The sequence below is a fragment of the Scomber scombrus genome, chromosome 6 (genome assembly GCF_963691925.1).
Source record: "Scomber scombrus chromosome 6, fScoSco1.1, whole genome shotgun sequence".
Lineage (NCBI taxonomy): Eukaryota > Metazoa > Chordata > Actinopteri > Scombriformes > Scombridae > Scomber > Scomber scombrus.
Window position 1 is genome coordinate 653,058 of NC_084975.1, and position 21,808 is coordinate 674,865.

At 36.9% G+C, this 21,808-nt stretch overlaps 1 protein-coding gene across 1 annotated transcript in view; it reads left to right on the top strand.

Moving 5' to 3' along the window:
* Positions 1 to 14,779: 14,779 nt before the first annotated feature.
* LOC133981644 (NLR family CARD domain-containing protein 3-like) overlaps positions 14,780 to 21,808 on the top strand; it is a 118,399-nt gene continuing 111,370 nt past the window's right edge. The window contains exons 1-2 of the mRNA XM_062420446.1: positions 14,780 to 14,789; positions 17,973 to 18,131. Coding sequence (XP_062276430.1) covers positions 18,004 to 18,131 — 128 coding nt within the window. The 5' untranslated portion in view covers positions 14,780 to 14,789; positions 17,973 to 18,003. The remainder of the gene's footprint in view (positions 14,790 to 17,972; positions 18,132 to 21,808) is intronic.

A 21,808-nucleotide genomic window follows, 5' to 3' on the forward strand; every position in this document is an offset into this window, starting at 1 on the left:
ACGTGTTATATATATTATATAAGGAGAATAGTATAACTAAAGGAAGCATATATAAGGAGAATAGTATAACTAAAGGAAGCATATATAAGGAGAATAGTATAACTAAAGGAAGCATATATAAGGAGAATAGTATTAACTAAAGGAAGCATATATAAGGAGAATAGTATTAACTAAAGGAAACATATATAAGGAGAATAGTATTAACTAAAGGAAACATATATAAGGAGAATAGTATTAACTAAAGGAAGCATATATAAGGAGAATAGTATAACTAAAGGAAGCATATATAAGGAGAATAGTATTAACTAAAGGAAGCATATATAAGGAGAATAGTATAACTAAAGGAAGCATATATAAGGAGAATAGTATAACTAAAGGAAGCATATATAAGGAGAATAATATAACTAAAGGAAGCATATATAAGGAGAATAGTATTAACTAGAAAATTCCAGGGAAATTTTGAGTGCCACGGGACTGCTGCCGGAACGAGTACACGATTTATTTCCAGTGTTCAAAAGTCACCCTGATCATATTCTGGTTTCGAGTATTAAGTACATCTTACTAATCAGTATCAAGTGTAATGTACTTTATTCTCAACTTAACATCCCTGAAAATATTAAGTAAATGTTCATCATATTTAAGCATAAATAATACTTATTTAAACTAATTAATAAAAGTCTACTTTAATTTTTTTCACAGACAGGAACATCACTTTTATGAAATTAATAAGTACATCTTATCATTAAGAGAGTAGATTTTATTATAGTTTTTTATGACTGGAATTCTTCTTGGAAATTGACTGGAAATATTCCAGTATTTCAATTGCAATATTCCAGTTAATCATATTTAAGCATAAATAATATTTATTTAAACTAATTAAAGTCCCTGTAAAGTAAGAATAAATATGTATTCTGAGTTTGACATGCCACAGAAGAGTGTGTTGTTAACCACCCTGCCAAATGTGAATGATTAAATAAATATGTGAAATTAGGCTTCAAAGTTGTGTAAAAATCCGCCTCTGTCTCTGTGGGCGTTCCCGCCAAATTTTCTGAAGCCCCGCCCCCTTCCAGGTGTCACCTGTCAATCAAAGTCACCACCTCTGTGGGCGTTCCCGCCGAGTCCGCGGAAGCCCCGCCCCCTACAGAGTGTCAACTGTTAATCAAAGTCACCACCTCTACCCTAAACATGGATGCTATTGCTGAGAGCTAGCTTGGTTAACTGACAAAATAAACAGACAGGAATTAGCCAATCACAGAAAAGTAGGTCAGTTTCCGCCCAGCAACAGGCTGTCAAGGACAGCAGAGGTTCTACGGTTGCTACGGTGATTTGAGAATCTGCTTGGAAAAAATTCTCAAAATGCCTCAGAATTTGGCTTCTGACAAGGTCCCGAACAATTGCAAACTGTGAGAAAACCGTAACTCCTGTCCAAAAACCGAAAACACTGTGAGAGACACAGAAGCCGGCAGATTCTGACAGTGTTTATTTTATTCAGATACTCCTTAAGATGAGCGCGTAAGCTCAGTGCGAAGACAGAGTGAGATTCTTTTGAAAAAAAACAGACGATTACATTACAGTCAATGGGGAGCAAGACAGGTATTGCCGCCGGACTCGGCCCCCCCGTTTAAATTTTGTGCAGACCCCGCCTGTCAATGTCGTATTTTATGAATCCCAACACCTATGTCTACATTTTGACAAAGAATTATTTGTCTCCTTTTCACGGTTTGGCCGTGAGCTCGAGTTAAAAATAAAAATTAAGTTCATATTTTACTGCTTCTCACACTCAAGCTAACTGACGCTTCCACTCTAACTTTGAAGAAAAAGTGATTTCCACTCCTCGTTTGACTGCTCATAGTTTGAAAAGTTTACATGTTATGTAAAAACTGTTTGGTGTTTTGGAGAGAGCACAAGTTTTCCTCCGTTTTAAAGTTTGAATCACATTTCTACGTACAGGTATGAGAGAGCTAGGTGACTCTGACAAAAGGTGAAAATTTGTGGTTTTAAAAAAAAATTCCCATTCATTTTCAATGGAGAAATTTTCCGGTAATTTGGGAATAACTCTGGGAAAATTTGGATTCTGGACATTCTGAATAATAGCACCCATCTCCTGATCGAGCCGCACGTTCTGATGTATATATTGTCGGGGTTTTCTCAAAGCTGTGGGAGGAGTTACGCGCCGAAATTTGGCGGAAGAATAAAAAGAACTAGAAAATTCCAGGGAAATTTTGAGTGCCACGGGACTGCTGCCGGAACGAGTACACGATTTATTTCCAGTGTTCAAAAGTCACCCTGATCATATTCTGGTTTTGAGTATTAAGTACATCTTACTAGTCAGTATCAAGTGTAATGTACTTTATTCGCAACTTAACATCCCGGAAATATTAAGTAAATGTTCATCATATTTAAACATAAATAATATTTATTTAAACTAATTAATAAAAGTCTACTTTAATTTTTTCACAGACATGAACATCACTGTTATGAAATGAATAAGTAAATCTTATCATGAAGAGAGTAGATTTTATTATAGTTTTTTATGACTGGAATTCTTCTTGGAAATTGACTGGAAATATTCCAGTATTTCAATTCCAATATTCCAGGTAATCATATTTAAGCATAAATAATATTTATTTAAACTAATTAAAGTCCCTGTAAAGAAAGAATAAATATGTGTTCTGAGTTTGACATGCCACAGAAAAGTGTGTTGTTAACCACCCTGCCAAATGTGAATGATTAAAAAAATTGCCAAATATGTGAAATTGGGCTTCAAAGTTGTGTAAAAATCAGCCATGGAAGCCCCGCCCACTAACCAGTGTCACCTGTCAATCAAAGTCACCACCTCTGTGGGCGTTCCCACCGAGTCCGCGGAAGCCCCGCCCCCTACAGAGTGTCAACTGTTAATCAAAGTCACCACCTCTACCCTAAACATGGATGCTATTGCTGAGAGCCAGCTTGGTTAACTGACAAAATAGATAGACAGGAATCAGCCAATCACAGAAAGGTAGGTCAGTTTCCGCCCAGCAACAGGCTGTCAAGAACAGCAGAGGTTCTACGGTTGCTATGGTGATTTGAGAATCTGCTTGGAAAAAATTCTCAAAATGCCTCAGAATTTGGCTTCTGACAAGGTCCTGAACAATTGCAAACTGTGAGAAAACCGTAACTCCTGTCCAAAAACCGAAAACACTGTGAGAGACACAGAAGCCGGCAGATTCTGACAGTGTTTATTTTATTCAGATACTCCTTAAAATGAGCGCGTAAGCTCAGTGCGAAGACAGAGTGAGATTCTTTTGAAAAAAACCAGACGATTACATTAGGGTCAATGGGGAGCGAGACAGGTATTGCCGCCGGACTCGGCCCCCCCGTTTAAATTTTGTGCAGACCCCGCCTGTCAATGTCACATTTTATGAATCCCAACACCTATGTCTACATTTTGACAAAGAATTATTTGTCTCCTTTTCACGGTTTGGCCGTGAGCTCGAGTTAAAAATAAAAATTAAGTTCATATTTTACTGCTTCTCACACTCAAGCTAACTGACGCTTCCACTCTAACTTTGAAGAAAAAGTGATTTCGACTCCTCGTTTGACAGCTCATAGTTTGAAAAGTTTACATGTTATGTAAAAACTGTTTGGTGTTTTGGAGAGAGCACAAGTTTTCCTCCGTTTTAAAGTTTGAATCACATTTCTACGTGCAAGTATGAGAGAGCTAGGTGACTCTGAAAAAAGGTGAAATTTTGTGGTTTTAAAAAAAAATTCCCATTCATTTTCAATGGAGAAATTTCCCGGTATTTTGGGAATAACTCTGGGAAAAATTGGATTCTGGACATTCTGAATAATAGCACCCATCTCCCGATCGAGCCGCACGTTTTGATGTATATATTGTTGGGGTTTTCTCAAAGCTGTGGGAGGAGTTACGCGCCGAAATTTGGCGGAAGAATAAAAAGAAGAACTAGAAAATTCCAGGGAAATTTTGAGTGCCACGGGACTGCTGCCGGAACGAGTACACGATTTATTTCCAGTGTTCAAAAGTCACCCTGATCATATTCTGGTTTCGAGTATTAAGTACATCTTACTAGTCAGTATCAAGTGTAATGCACTTTATTCTCAACTTAACATACCTGAAAATATTAAGTAAATGTTAATCATATTTAAGCATAAATAATATTTATTTAAACTAATTAATTAAAGTCTACTTCATTTTTTTCACAGACAGGAACATCACTGTTATGAAATTAATAAGTAAATCTTATCATTAAGAGAGTAGATTTTATTATAATTTTTTATGACTGGAATTCTTCTTGGAAATTGACTGGAAATATTCCAGTATTTCAATTCCAATATTCCAGTTAATCATATTTAAGCATAAATAATATTTATTTAAACTAATTAAAGTCCCTGTAAAGTAAGAATAAATATGTGTTCTGAGTTTGACATGCCACAGAAGAGTGTGTTGTTAACCACCCTGCCAAATGTGAATGATTAAAAAAATGGCTAAATATGTGAAATTAGGCTTCAAAGTTGTGTAAAAATCCGCCTCTGTCTCTGTGGGCGTTCCCGCCAAATTCGCTGAAGCCCCGCCCCCTACCCAGTGTCACCTGTCAATCAAAGTCACCACCTCTACCAGAAACATGGATGCTATTGCTGAGAGCCAGCTTGGTTAACTGACAAAATAAGACAGACAGGAATCAGCCAATCACAGAAAAGTAGGTCAGTTTCCGCCCAGCAACAGGCTGTCAAGGACAGCAGAGGTTCTACGGTTGCTACAGTGATTTGAGAATCTGCTTGGAAAAAATTCTCAAAATGCCTCAGAATTTGGCTTCTGACAAGGTCCCGAACAATTACAAACTGTGAGAAAACCGTAACTCCTGTCCAAAAACCGAAAACACTGTGAGAGACACAGAAGCCGGCAGATTCTGACAGTGTTTATTTTATTCAGATACTCCTTAAAATGAGCGAGTAAGCTCAGTGCAAAGACAGAGTGAGATTCTTTTGAAAAAAAACACGATTACATTACAGTCAATGGGGAGCAAGACAGGTATTGCCGCCGGTCTCGGCCCCCCCGTTTAAATTTTGTGCAGACCCCGCCTGTCAATGTCACATTTTATGAATCCCAACACCTATGTCTACATTTTGACAAAAAATTATTTGTCTCCTTGTCACGGTTTGGCCGTGAGCTCGAGTTAAAAATAAAAATTAAGTTCATATTTTACTGCTTCTCACACTCAAGCTAACTGACGCTTCTACTCTAACTTTGAAGAAAAAGTGATTTCCACTCCTCGTTTGACTGCTCATAGTTTGAAAAGTTTACATGTTATGTAAAAAAAGTTTGGTGTTTTGGAGAGAGCACAAGTTTTCCTCCGTTTTAAAGTTTAAATCACATTTCTACGTGGAGGTATGAGAGAGCTAGGTGACTCTGAAAAAAGGTGAAAATTTGTGGTTTTAAAAAAAAATTCCCATTCATTTTCAATGGAGAAATTTCCCGGTATTTTGGGAATAACTCTGGGAAAAATTGGATTCTGGACATTCTGAATAATAGCACCCATCTCCCGATCGAGCCGCACGTTTTGATGTATATATTGTCGGGGTTTTCTCAAAGCTGTGGGAGGAGTTACGCGCCGAAATTTGGCGGAAGAATAAAAAGAAGAATAAGTATGGTGAAGAATAAGAGATGCCTCGGGGCTTCGCCCCGAGGCACTCCCCTCTGCAGTATTACTGCTGAGGGGAGTGCCTCAGAGCGTAGCACCCGTGGCACTAATAATAAGTATGGTGAAGAATAAGAGATGCCTCGGGGCTTTGCCCCGAGGCACTCCCCTCTGCAGTATTACTGCTGAGGGGAGTGCCTCGGAGCGTAGCACCCGTGGCACTAATAAGTATGAGCAATATTAAGAGATGCCTCGGAGCGTAGCAACCGTGGCACTAACTAGAAAATTCCAGGGAAATTTTGAGTGCCACGGACTGCTGCCGGAACGAGTACACGATTTATTTCCAGTGTTCAAAAGTCACCCTGATCATATTCTGGTTTTGAGTATTAAGTACATCTTACTAGTCAGTATCAAGTGTAATGTACTTTATTCGCAACTTAACATCCCGGAAATATTAAGTAAATGTTCATCATATTTAAACATAAATAATATTTATTTAAACTAATTAATTAAAGTCTACTTTAATTTTTTTCACAGACATGAACATCACTGTTATGAAATTAATAAGTAAATCTTATCATGAAGAGAGTAGATTTTATTATAGTTTTTTATGACTGGAATTCTTCTTGGAAATTGACTGGAAATATTCCAGTATTTCAATTCCAATATTCCAGGTAATCATATTTAAGCATAAATAATATTTATTTAAACTAATTAAAGTCCCTGTAAAGAAAGAATAAATATGTGTTCTGAGTTTGACATGCCACAGAAAACTGTGTTGTTAACCACCCTGCCAAATGTGAATGATTAAAAAAATTGCCAAATATGTGGAATTGGGCTTCAAAGTTGTGTAAAAATCAGCCATGGAAGCCCCGCCCACTAACCAGTGTCACCTGTCAATCAAAGTCACCACCTCTGTGGGCGTTCCCACCGACTACGCGGAAGCCCCGCCCCCTACAGAGTGTCAACTGTTAATCAAAGTCACCACCTCTACCCTAAACATGGATGCTATTGCTGAGAGCTAGCTTGGTTAACTGACAAAATAGACAGACAGGAATTAGCCAATCACAGAAAAGTAGGTCAGTTTCCGCCCAGCAACAGGCTGTCAAGGTCAGCAGAGGTTCTACGGTTGCTACGGTGATTTGAGAATCTGCTTGGAAAAAATTCTCAAAATACCTCAGAATTTGGCTTCTGACAAGGTCCCGAACAATTGCAAACTGTGAGAAAACCGTAACTCCTGTCCAAAAACCGAAAACACCGTGAGAGACACAGAAGCCGGCAGATTCTGACAGTGTTTATTTTATTCAGATATTCCTTAAAATGAGCATGTAAGCTCAGTGCGAAGACAGAGTGAGATTCTTTTGAAAAAAAACAGACGATTACATTACAGTCAATGGGGAGCAAGACAGGTATTGCCGCCGGTCTCGGCCCCCCCGTTTAAATTTTGTGCAGACCCCGCCTGTCAATGTCACATTTTATGAATCCCAACACCTATGTCTACATTTTGACAAAAAAATATTTGTCTCCTTGTCACGGTTGGGCCGTGAGCTCGAGATAAAAATAAAAATTAAGTTCATATTTTACTGCTTCTCACACTCAAGCTAACTGACGCTTCCACTCTAACTTTGAAGAAAAAGTGATTTCCACTCCTCGTTTGACTGCTCATAGTTTGAAAAGTTTACATGTTATGTAAAAACTGTTTGGTGTTTTGGAGAGAGCACAAGTTTTCCTCCGTTTTAAAGTTTGAATCACATTTCTACGTGGAGGTATGAGAGAGCTAGGTGACTCTGAAAAAAGGTGAAAATTTGTGGTTTTAAAAAAAAATTCCCATTCATTTTCAATGGAGAAATTTCCCGGTATTTTGGGAATAACTCTGGGAAAAATTGGATTCTGGACATTCTGAATAATAACACCCATCTCCCGATCGAGCCGCACGTTTTGATGTATATATTGTCGGGGTTTTCTCAAAGCTGTGGGAGGAGTTACGCGCCGAAATTTGGCGGAAGAATAAAAAGAATAAGAATAAGTATGGTGAAGATTAATAGATGCCTCGGGGCTTCGCCCCGAGGCACTCCCCTCTGCAGTATTACTGCTGAGGGGAGTGCCTCGGAGCGTAGCACCCGTGGCACTAATAAGTATGGTGAAGAATAAGAGATGCCTCGGAGCGTAGCACCCGTGGCACTAACTAGAAAATTCCAGGGAAATTTTGAGTGCCACGGGACTGCTGCCGGAACGAGTACACGATTTATTTCCAGTGTTCAAAACTGGACCCTGATCATATTCTGGTTTCGAGTATTAAGTACATCTTACTAGTCAGTATCAAGTGTAATGTACTTTATTCTCAACTTAACATACCTGAAAATATTAAGTAAATGTTAATCATATTTAAGCATAAATAATACTTATTTAAACTAATTAATTAAAGTCTACTTCATTTTTTTCACAGACAGGAACATCACTGTTATGAAATTAATAAGTAAATCTTATCATTAAGAGAGTAGATTTTATTATAATTTTTTATGACTGGAATTTTTCTTGGAAATTGACTGGAAATATTCCAGTATTTCAATTCCAATATTCCAGTTAATCATATTTAAGCATAAATAATATTTATTTAAACTAATTAAAGTCCCTGTAAAGTAAGAATAAATATGTATTCTGAGTTTGACATGCCACAGAAGAGTGTGTTGTTAACCACCCTGCCAAATGTGAATGATTAAAAAAATTGCCAAATATGTGAAATTGGGCTTCAAAGTTGTGTAAAAATCAGCCATGGAAGCCCCGCCCACTAACCAGTGTCACCTGTCAATCAAAGTCACCACCTCTGTGGGCGTTCCCACCGACTCCGCGGAAGCCCCGCCCCCTACAGAGTGTCAACTGTTAATCAAAGTCACCACCTCTACCCTAAACATGGATGCTATTGCTGAGAGCTAGCTTGGTTAACTGACAAAATAGACAGACAGGAATTAGCCAATCACAGAAAAGTAGGTCAGTTTCCGCCCAGCAACAGGCTGTCAAGGTCAGCAGAGGTTCTACGGTTGCTACGGTGATTTGAGAATCTGCTTGGAAAAAATTCTCAAAATGCCTCAGAATTTGGCTTCTGACAAGGTCCCGAACAATTGCAAACTGTGAGAAAACCGTAACTCCTGTCCAAAAACCGAAATCACCGTGAGAGACACAGAAGCCGGCAGATTCTGACAGTGTTTATTTTATTCAGATACTCCTTAAAATGAGCGAGTAAGCTCAGTGTGAAGACAGAGTGAGATTCTTTTGAAAAAAAACAGACGATTACATTACAGTCAATGGGGAGCAAGACAGGTATTGCCGCCGGTCTCGGCCCCCCCGTTTAAATTTTGTGCAGACTCCGCCTGTCAACGTAACATTTTATGAATCCCAACACCTATGTCTACATTTAGACAAAAAATTATTTGTCTCCTTTTCACGGTTGGGCCGTGAGCTCGAGTTAAAAATAAAAATTAAGTTCATATTTTACTGCTTCTCACACTCAAGCTAACTGACGCTTCCACTCTAACTTTGAAGAAAAAGTGATTTCCACTCCTCGTTTGACTGCTCATAGTTTGAAAAGTTTACATGTTATGTAAAAACTGTTTGGTGTTTTGGAGAGAGCACAAGTTTTCCTCCGTTTTAAAGTTTGAATCACATTTCTACGTGCAGGTATGAGAGAGCTAGGTGACTCTGAAAAAAGGTGAAAATTTGTGGTTTTAAAAAAAAATTCCCATTCATTTTCAATGGAGAAATTTTCCGGTAATTTGGGAATAACTCTGGGAAAATTTGGATTCTGGACATTCTGAATAATAGCACCCATCTCCTGATCGAGCCGCACGTTTTGATGTATATATTGTCGGGGTTTTCTCAAAGCTGTGGGAGGAGTTACGCGCCGAAATTTGGCGGAAGAATGAAAAGAATAAGTATGAGCAATATTAAGAGATGCCTCGGGGCTTTGCCCCGAGGCACTCCCCTCTGCAGTATTACTGCTGAGGGGAGTGCCTCGGAGCGTAGCACCCGTGGCACTAATAATAAGTATGGTGAAGAATAAGAGATGCCTCGGAGCGTAGCACCCGTGGCACTAATAAGTATGGTGAAGAATAAGAGGTGCCTCGGAGCGTAGCACCCGTGGCACTAATTAAGTACGGCGAAGAATAAGAGATGCCTCGGAGCGTAGCACCCGTGGCACTAATTAAGTTTGAGCAATATTAAGAGATGCCTCGGAGCGTAGCACCCGTGGCACTAATAAGTATGGTGAAGAATAAGAGATGCCTCGGAGCGTAGCACCCGTGGCACTAATAATAAGTATGGTGAAGATTAGGGGAGTGCCTCGGAGCGTAGCACCCGTGGCACTAACTAAAGGAAGCATATATAAGGAGAATAGTATTAACTAAAGGAAGCATATATAAGGAGAATAGTATAACTAAAGGAAGCATATATAAGGAGAATAGTATAACTAAAGGAAGCATATATAAGGAGAATAGTATTAACTAAAGGAAGCATATATAAGGAGAATAGTATAATAAAGGAAGCATATATAAGGAGAATAGTATTAACTAAAGGAAGCATATATAAGGAGAATAGTATAACTAAAGGAAGCATATATAAGGAGAATAGTATAACTAAAGGAAGCATATATAAGGAGAATAGTATTAACTTAAGGAAGCATATATAAGGAGAATAGTATTGGACCAAGCACTGAACTCTGAGGAACACCGTGTCTAACTTTTGTTTGCATGGAGGATTTATCATTAACATTTCCAAACTGAAATCTATCAGATAAATATGATTTAAACCAGTTTAATGCTGTTCCTTTAATACCAATTAAATATTCAAGTCTCTTTAACAGGATTTGATGATCAATAGTGTCGAAGGCAGCACTAAGATCTAACAGGACGAGGACAGAGAGAAGTCCATTATCTGATGAAGTTAAAAGGTCATTAGTAACTTTTACCAGTGCTGTTTCTGTGCTATGATGAGCTCTAAATCCAGACTGAAAATCATCAAATAAGCTGTTATTATGTAGAAAGTTACACAGCTGATTGGTGACGGCTTTCTCAAGGATCTTAGAGAGAAAGGGGAGATTAGATATAGATAATAGATATAGAGGTTAGATATAGATAATAGATATAGAGGTTAGATATAGGTCTATAGTTGGCTAGAACCTCTGGTTCAAGAGTAGGCTTTTTAAGAAGTGGTTTAATTACAGCTACCTAATGTGTTGAATCCACCAGTGGCGGCCGGTCAATGCGGGGCGCTGGGGCGCCGCCCCCATCAAATATCTGGCCAAAATCTACTTAAACATATTAAACATAAATGAATTAGATAATGCTAAATAATTATGAAATAAATGGTATTAGTTAGCAAGATGGTCCTGTTAGCCTCTAAGCACCTGTCATCATTCATTATAAATCGATTCCAAATGGTATTTTATTAATTTCTATATGTACTTCCTGTATGCGGGGCGCCGGACTAATGGAAGTCAATGCAAGCCCTCAAACTTTTGACAAGCATGTGACCTGATGCTGCTCTCTCATTGGCCTGCGTCACGTTTCCCACGGGGCGCAGCTCAGTGCGCCCCGGACACGCCCGCTTTTATTGGCAGCGAATTGTTGTTTCATGTTTTTTAATCTACTGTGATTGGACATTTCCGGCTGTCATTCACGCCTTCCCGTCAGCTGCTGTCACCCAAACTCCTGCTGACGGTAGGTTCAGGAGATGACGTTAAAGTGGAGCCGCGGAAATTAAAGAAGATTATTTTGTAATTTCTCTACAAAAACATAATTTCACAAGACTTTCACTAGAAGAGAGAAAGAGGATAAAGCAGCAGCAGGTGATGGAGGAGCTGAGAGTTTCTCCTGCTGCTGTTATGATAAACGGAGCTGGCTAGCTGGATGCAGTGTGAGTTATTCCTTTTATTGCTTAATCTGTTTGCTGTTTCAAAGTGTCAGCACCGAAACGTTGTGGACAACGACAGGGGAACGAGACCTAAAACATCTCTCTGAAAAAATGCAAACAGAAAGCTGCAGCCATCGAGACAATAGCATGGAGCTAAGTTGTTTTTAGCAGACTTAGCATTGCTGAGCTCTTTCTGCAGCTGTTTCACCACATCTGGCCACATGTGGACCTCTGCTATGCCAAGCTCCAGAAGAGGAACATAGATTCAGTCAGTGGCTGCATCCAGCAGCTCCAACAGGACATATAAAAGATCAGGTAGTAGCTGCATTCCTGTTATTAATATTGTAAAGTGTTAAAAAAGACTTTATAAAAGACATAACTATGAAGTGTAAAAAACTAAAATGCATAAATGTAGGATAAGAAATGATGGAAGTAATTTTGACTATTACAGTTGATTTGGGTACATTTCATTATTAAAATAAGTTAAATAAATTATGCTTAATCACAGCAGTGTATAGTGCTTAATGCGCCATCTATTGTCATGTTTAGGTATTGCAACAACTAACAGATTACAGTGAAATCAGGACTGAAGACACAATAACTAAAATATAGGTGGTGTCTCTTTTTAAGTATATTACCTTATTAGTAACTCTGCTTTAACTGCTGGTATCTTTAGGTGATGTGAGTGAAATGGGCATTTTATCATGTCTGGTTATAATTTTTTATTCCTCTCTCTGTGGGTCAGAGATACCATACTGGGACAAACCAGGGGACATTATAGTGTGTTGTGTTGTTTTTAGATTAGTTTTTCTTTCTTATTTATATTTTTTTGCTGTGGTATGAAGTGGTGCTACGGCTTATTTGACACTAACCCTAGGACCACCAACCATCAAACTGCGCCCCCCCAAACATTTTTGTCACCAGCCGCCACTGGAATCCACTTCCCTCCTCATCAAACATCTCTTTTAAATCCTGCATTGTTTACATGTTTACTATCTTGCAGTCTTCTTCTTCTTCTCTGCCTTTGCTGGCACATTGTTGTCTCTGTCAGTCAGAGTTGATCAAACTGATCAGCTGTTCTGGATCCGAAAACTCAGTTTCATCTCAGGGTTCAACTCAGAGTTTGTTTAACCTGCTTTCTGAAATAAACCCACAGAAAATAACTGTTTTACTACAATGAGGAAGTCTTCATGTCTGTGTTTGTAACAGCAAACTAACAGTCAGAAAACTTTACAGAAAGCTCTTCAATTAAATTCACAGCTCACACTTTAAACTGTGAGTTAATCTGGAGACACACACACACACACACACACACACACACACACACACACACACACACAGACACACACACACACACACACACACACACACACTCACACGTGACTTCCAGTAAAGAAGAAGGAACAAACAGACGGGAAGTGAAAATCAGTCAGACGCCATTTTACAGTCCTCAGAGCAGAAGGAGGAAAACAGCCAGTCTGAGGCAGGTGAGTGTTAATATCAGGACTGTAAATAATGATTTCTGTCATTATTGATCAATCTGATGATCAGTTTTCAGGTGAATCATTTAGTTGATGAACAGAGTTTGAGGTGTTCAGAAGTAGTTTCCTGTTGTTCTTTTCCTGGTTTCTGCGTCCTCACAGCGATGTAACGTGTTATGAGGCTGATTGTTAAATGTTGGTTACAGTTTTATAGCTGATATAGTTTCTATATTTACATCATTGTTCTTTCATTTCAGACACAAATTCATGTAAAATAACATGTTATATATAACTTGGTTTATTATACTGTGTATGTCATAGCCAAATGCTTTGAGAGATTAATTCTGGCCCAGATTAAACGTTCAAGATGACACAACAGTCCTAGGCCAGCTTCCTGCAATTGGGGACATTTACCAAACCCGCTGTCAGGGCAGGGCCTTAAATATCATTCGTGACCCATCACATCCAACTACTTCCCTCTGGCAGGAGATACAGGACCATTCAGTCACACACTACAAGACTGAAAAACAGCTTCTTCCCCCAAGCTGTTAAACTAATGAACACGGCCTGATCCCCTCATCCCACTCACACACACACTCACTGATTGTGGCCTAATGTTACAATGAGAACTGATACTGTTTGCACCTTTTTATATTGCATATTGCACTTTGTTGCTCTTATAGATTGTTAATGTTAAGTTGTTTTTAATTGTCTTAAATGTTGTTATGTCTCAGGGAGTGCTATCTACATTTCATTATATTGTTGTCTGAACCTCAATATAATGACAATAAAGTTACTAAACTAGAAAAGTCTTAAACAGGAAACACACACACCACACACACACACACACACACACACACACACACACACACATACGCACACACGTGACTTCCACTAAAGAAAAAGGAACAAACAGACAGGAAGTGAAAGTATTCAGTCAGGCTTCATTTTACAGTCCTCAGAGCAGAAGGAGGAAAACAGCCAGTCTGAGGCAGGTGAGTGTTAATATCAGGACTGTAAATAATGATTACTGTCATTATTGATCAATCTGATGATCAGTTTTCAGGTGAATCATTTAGTTGATGAACAGAGTTTGAGGTGTTCAGAAGTAGTTTCCTGTTGTTCTTTTCCTGGTTTCTGCGTCCTCACAGCGATGTAACGTGTTATGAGGCTGATTGTTAAATGTTGGTTACAGTTTTATAGCTGATATAGTTTCAATATTTACATCATTGTTCTTTCATTTCAGACACAAATTCATGTAAAATAACATGTTGTATGTATTGTTATTTTGTTAATTGTTTTTTTATTGTTTTTTTTCTGTCTCAAATATCTAAATTACATCAACTATAAAACTGTAACAGAAAGTTAACAATCAGCAGCTCATAACGTGACTCACTGCTGCCTCTAAATAGAGAGAAGTCACAGTTAAGAAGCACACACATGTTTATCTGAAGTCTGTTTGTTGGATTTAAACCAGAGTCAAAGTTTCTCTTTGTGATGACTAGAAAACACACATGGTTGTAGTTAAAGTCATGTAAACTAATAAGAAGCTACTAAGCTGAGAGGCAGGACTGGGTTCATTATACTGTGTATGTGTGTGTGTCTCCAGTGTTACTGGTTTACCTCTCAGACTCCAGAAGATGAAGAAACAGGAGGAAGAGGAGGACGGAGCAGAGTCTGTAATATCCAGCTGTCTGTCTGTGAAGAGTGACCGGTCTAAAGATCCTCCTCCACTCTTCAGTAAACAACCTGGACCCTCAGACACAAAGTAAGAGACTGTTTCTACTGTAAACTTTAATGCCAATTAAATGTTCAAGTCTCTGTAACAGGATTTGATGATCAATAGTGTCGAAGGCTAGCCTGGGTAAACCCATGCTCTCATTCCAGCGAGATTCTACTTCTCTCTGAAAGTTAGCATGGCCACCAAGACAACATTTTCGCCCGAGATAGGGAACCAATCACAGAACGGGGAGGCGGGCTCAAGGCGATGATGAGCGTAGAGCGACTCTGTTTACATCCAGCATGGCGGCAACAGAGGAGCAGCAACCGTTCCAAGCAGCAGGAGATTGTGTGCCAAATAAACTGGAAGACAAGATCACTTTGAAAATAGAACAAAAACTTGTGCTGAATGATTTTCCCTTCATAAACAGGAAGTGTTCACGCTGCTACAGGCTCTGATTACGTCATCGTCTATTGTTAATATGATTGGCTGTAAGTTTGTCCAGTAGCTTACAGAAGCATTTGATCGTCATTCGTTGAATCCCGCCTTAAATACGAGGAAATGAACGGCTCCTTGCCAGACCCTACCTCAATCTCACATGAGATTGAGACGCGGTTTGTTGTTAGCCAGGCTAGTCGAAGGCAGCACTAACATCTAACAGGACGAGGACAGAGAGAAGTCCATTGTCTGATGAAGTTAAAAGGTCATTAGTAACTTTTACTAGTGCAGTTTCTGTGCTATGATGAGCTCTAAATCCAGACTGAAAATCATCAAATAAGCTGTTATTATTTAGAAAGTTACACAGCTGATTGGTGACGGCTTTCTCAAGGATCTTAGAAAGAAAGGAGAGGTTAGATATAGATATAGAGGTTAGATATAGATAATAGATATAGATATAGATATAGATATAGACGTTAGATATAGATAATAGATATAGATATAGAGGTTAGATATAGATATAGAGGTTAGATATAGATATAGAGGTTAGATATAGATATAGAGGTTAGATATAGATATAGAGGTTAGATATAGATATAGAGGTTAGATATAGATATAGAGGTTAGATATAGATATAGAGGTTAGATATAGATATAGAGGTTAGATATAGATAATAGATATAGAGGTTAGATATAGATAATAGATATAGATATAGATATAGAGGTTAGATATAGATAATAGATATAGATAATAGATATAGATATAGAGGTTAGATATAGATATAGAGGTTAGATATAGATAATAGATATAGAGGTTAGATATAGATAATAGATATAGATATAGATATAGAGGTTAGATATAGATAATAGATATAGAGGATAGATATAGAGGTTAGATATAGATAATAGATATAGATAATAGATATAGATAATAGATATAGATATAGATAATAGATATAGATAATAGATATAGATAATAGATATAGATATAGATAATAGATATAGATAATAGATATAGATATAGAGGTTAGATATAGATATAGAGGTTAGATATAGATATAGAGGTTAGATATAGATATAGAGGTTAGATATAGATATAGAGGTTAGATATAGATAATAGATATAGAGGTTAGATATAGATAATAGATATAGAGGTTAGATATAGATAATAGATATAGATAATAGATATAGATAATAGATATAGATAATAGATATAGATATAGAGGTTAGATATAGATAATAGATATAGATAATAGATATAGATATAGAGGTTAGATATAGATAATAGATATAGATAATAGATATAGATATAGAGGTTAGATATAGATAATAGATATAGATAATAGATATAGATAATAGATATAGAGGATAGATATAGATAATAGATATAGATATAGAGGTTAGATATAGATAATAGATATAGATAATAGATATAGATATAGAGGTTAGATATAGATAATAGATATAGATAATAGATATAGATAATAGATATAGAGGTTAGATATAGATAATAGATATAGATAATAGATATAGATAATAGATATAGATATAGAGGTTAGATATAGAGGATAGATATAGATAATAGATATAGATAATAGATATAGATATAGAGGTTAGATATAGATAATAGATATAGATAATAGATATAGATAATAGATATAGATATAGAGGTTAGATATAGATATAGAGGTTAGATATAGATAATAGATATAGATATAGAGGTTAGATATAGATAATAGATATAGATATAGAGGTTAGATATAGATAATAGATATAGATAATAGATATAGATAATAGATATAGATATAGAGGTTAGATATAGATAATAGATATAGATAATAGATATAGATAATAGATATAGATATAGAGGTTAGATATAGATAATAGATATAGATAATAGATATAGATAATAGATATAGATATAGAGGTTAGATATAGATATAGAGGTTAGATATAGATAATAGATATAGAGGTTAGATATAGATAATAGATATAGAGGTTAGATATAGATAATAGATATAGATATAGAGGTTAGATATAGATAATAGATATAGATAATAGATATAGAGGTTAGATATAGATAATAGATATAGATAATAGATATAGATAATAGATATAGATATAGAGGTTAGATATAGATAATAGATATAGAGGTTAGATATAGATAATAGATATAGAGGTTAGATATAGATAATAGATATAGAGGTTAGATATAGATAATAGATATAGAGGTTAGATATAGATAATAGATATAGAGGTTAGATATAGATAATAGATATAGAGGTTAGATATAGATAATAGATATAGATATAGAGGTTAGATATCAATCTATAGTTGGCTAGAACCTCTGGTTCAAGAGTAGGCTTTTTAAGAAGTGGTTTAATTACAGCTACCTAATGTGTTGAATCCACTTCCCTCCTCATCAAACATCTCTTTTAAATCCTGCATTGTTTACATGTTTACTATCTTGCAGTCTTCTTCTTCTTCTCTGCCTTTGCTGGCACATTGTTGTCTCTGTCAGTCAGAGTTGATCAAACTGATCAGCTGTTCTGGATCCGAAAACTCAGTTTCATCTCAGGGTTCAACTCAGAGTTTGTTTAACCTGCTTTCTGAAATAAACCCAAAGAAACTGTTTTAGTACAATGAGGAAGTCTTCATGTCTGTGATTGTAACAGTCAACAAACAGTCAGAAAACACACATGGTTGTAGTTAAAGTCATGTAAACTAATAAGAAGCTACTAAATTGAGAGGCAGGACTGGGTTTATTATACTGTGTATGTGTGTGTGTCTCCAGTGTTACTGGTTTACCTCTCAGACTCCAGAAGATGAAGAAAGAGGAGGAAGAGGAGGACGGAGCAGAGTCTGTAATATCCAGCTGTCTGTCTATGAAGAGTGACCGGTCTAAAGATTTTCCTCCACTCTTCAGTAATGAACCTGGACCCTCAGACACAAAGTAAGAGACTGTTTCTACTGTAAACTGAGCTGAAGATGATTCAGTTTAATATCATTTGATAATCTACAGTCCCCTCCAAAAGTATTGGAACAGGGGGGGCAATTCCTTTACTTTTGCTGTAGACTGAAAACATTTGGGTTTGACATCAAAAGATGAATATGAGACAAGAGATCAACATCTCAGCTTTTATATCCAGGTATTTACATCTGGATCTGATACACAACTTAAAAGATAGCATTATTTGTAACGGAACATTTTTAGGTGAGGAACATGTGAGTGACAAGTGTTTTGTTGCCCAGTTGTGTCCTATTACATTGATTATTCAAACTATAAATAGTGCTGAATGTCTACGCTCAGTTTTATATTTGGGTTTTGCCTGTGCAGACTTAGTTAATTATAGTTAGAGGTGTAACCAACATGAAAACCAGAGAGCTGTCTATGGGTGAAAAAAAAGGAATTGTGAAGCTGAGAGAAAATGGAAAATCAATCAGAGCCATTGCACAAACATTGGCCATAGCCAGTACAACCATTTGGAATGTCCTGAAGAAGAAAGAAACCACTGGTGTACTAAGTAACAGACGTCTAACGGGTAGACCAAGGAAAACAGCAGCAGTAGACGACAGAAATATTGTGAGAGCTGTAAAGAAAGATCCTAAAACAACTGTTAGTGACATCAGCAACAAGCTCCAGAGGGCAGGAGTGAAGGTATCAGAATCTACTGTTGGCAGAAGACTTCATGAACAAAAGTACAGAGGCTACACCAGAAGATTAAAACCACTCATTAGCAACAAGAATAGGAAGGCCAGGCGGGATTTTGCCAGACAGTACAGAGACAAGCCTCAAACATTCTGGGACAGTTTTATGGACTGATGAGACAAAGATTAACCTTTATTAAAGTGATAGAAAGGCAAAGTTTGGAGAAAGAAAGGATCTGCTCATGATCCCAAACATACAAGCTTCATCTGTGAAGCACGGTGGAGGTAATGTCATGGCTTGGGCTTGCATGGCATCTTCTGGGACGGGCTCATTAATCTTCATTGATGATGTAACACATGATGGCAGCAGCAGAATGAACTCAGAAGTCTACAGAAACATTTTGTCTGCTAATTTAAAGAAAGATGCAACCAAACTGATTGAGAGATCCTTCATCATGCAGCAAGATAATGACCCAAAACACACTGCAAAAACATCAAAGGATTTCATCAGGGGCAAGAAGTGGAAGGTTTTAGACTGGCCAAATCAATCTCCAGACTTAAACCCTATAGAGCATGTATCTTACCTGCTAAAGAGGAGACTGAAGGGAGTAACCCCCCAAAACAAACAACATCCGAAAGAGGCTGCAGTGAAAGCCTGGAAAAGCATCACAAAAGAAGAATGCAAAAGTTTGGTGATGTTAATGGGTAAAAGGCTTGATGCAGTTATTGCAAGCAAAGGATTTGCAACTAAATATTAAGTCTTATTCACTTTAATCTATTTTAAGTCTTTCTGTTCCAATACTTTTGCTCACCTAAAAATGTGGTGTTCCGTTACAAATAATACTATCTTCTAAGTTGTGTATCAGATCCAGATGTGAATACCTGGAAATAAAAGCTGAGATGTTGATCTCTTGTCTCATATTCATCTTTTGATGTCAAAACCCAAATGTTTTCAGTCTACAGCAAAAATAAAGGAATTGGCCTCACTGTTCCAATACTTTTGGAGGAGACTGTAGATATTAACACTACTCTTTTATAATTCTGTAATTCTTGTCTTGACTGAATTCATTATGATGAATAATACTAATAAGAGTTCAACATCAAAGTTCTTTATTGCTCACGTAAGTGTACAATACAATGTGTAGTGAAATGGTTGGATACCTTTCACATTTGAACCGATACCAGGACCGTTACCCGGTGTTTGGTATCGGTACTCAACGGTACTTCATTTCAGTACTTTACTGTAAATCTGTAACTCCTGAAGTATCAACACAAACAATCCCAAAATTCTTACTTTAAAGTTTTTTTTGCCTCTTTATTTTAAAAACAATATAAAAGTTTGAAAATATGAACATATAAAAATAGACTGTAATTATCAAACACAGTTATACACAGTACAATGGAACCTGTCCAGCAAAGATACAGATACATACTACACACACACACACACACACACACACACACACACACACACACACACACACACACACACACACACACACATAAACAAAAGAACAAAGATATAAATATAAATATGAAGGGTGCAATTATTAGAAAGAAAATAAACGAAAAAAACGATATATACACACAAGTACAATATATACAGTCAGGTCCATAAATATTTGGACAGTTAACATTGAGAGCTCTTTAGATGGTTGTAGGTTCACAGGAACAGCTTCCACATGCAAAGACTGACCTGTTGAATTGATGAAATAACAGGAACTGTCCAAACCTGTCCAGTTATTGATGGTCCGCTCAGAAACAGGCTGCTACATATTAAACATCTGTAACTCTAAACGCTTTCTACAGTCTGGATTAAAGCTGAGAGTCTGAATTAAAACCCAGATTCATTATAAAGCTGTAAGTTGAATATATTTTGGTAAACAGGTAAATTAACAAAACTTGTGTCAGTGTCCAAATATTTATGGACCTGACTGTATATATAAATATATCCACATGGGTTATTTAACTTTTATTAATCATATTTCTTCTAAACATATTTATTCATGTGTTTCTGTTGTTAGCACTGTTTTCCCACAATGCATCTGTGTAGTATTAGTGCTATTATTGTTACCATGGTGACACTATGACTGAGTTTATTAGGTGTAATGATGTTCATGAGATTTCTGGACAAGCGCCACCGCAGGTCACCGGCGGTATTGCACCATAATCATCTCACAAATAACTGTGAAACAGGAGCATAATATTCTGCTCTGCCCAGCTCGTGTGTTTAGCTGAAGGAAGATTAGTCGTGAATAAATACTCAGTAGTACTGACATAGTTCGGTCGGTACCATTTAAAGTATCGACCCTAGTGAAATGCACTTTAGATCCTCTTAGATTATTTATATCTGGTAAGATTAAAGAATAACAAGATAACAATAGTAATACAGATAATGACACAGTTCAGGGATCAACAACATGAATGTTTAGAGTTGAAGGTGCAGTGAGTGACTCATTTATTGCTGTTCAGTATTGTGACTGCATGGGGAAGAAAGCTTCTCCTCAGCCTCTCTGTTCTTGTCTTTATATGATCATCTACATTACAAAATGATTCTTATACAATTTGTTGCTTTTTAATTCACTGCATTATTTCTGTCATTTAGTGGACAGAGAGCTTGATTGCTGTTCTGAAATGTTTATTAGTTGCTTGAAGCAATATTTAATACAGGTTAAGGAGCAGAGGACAGATTGTGTTGTTTGTTTTCTAGACAGGAACAAGTTAATGTGACAGTCCAGCATCAGGCAGCAGTGCCTTTAGTTTAACTGTCACTAAATAAACTGTTGTCATTTTAACACCACACATGTCAAACATTTAGATGTTAAAAACTCTTTCTACAAATATATCCAGATTACAAATGTTTAAAACATGCAGGAGATATGAACATAACTGTTGTCATTACTAAATCATGTTTCATGTTACATCTGCTCTGCAAGAAATAATGATGTGTGTCAAACATTTGTTGTTTCTACAGACAGAGAG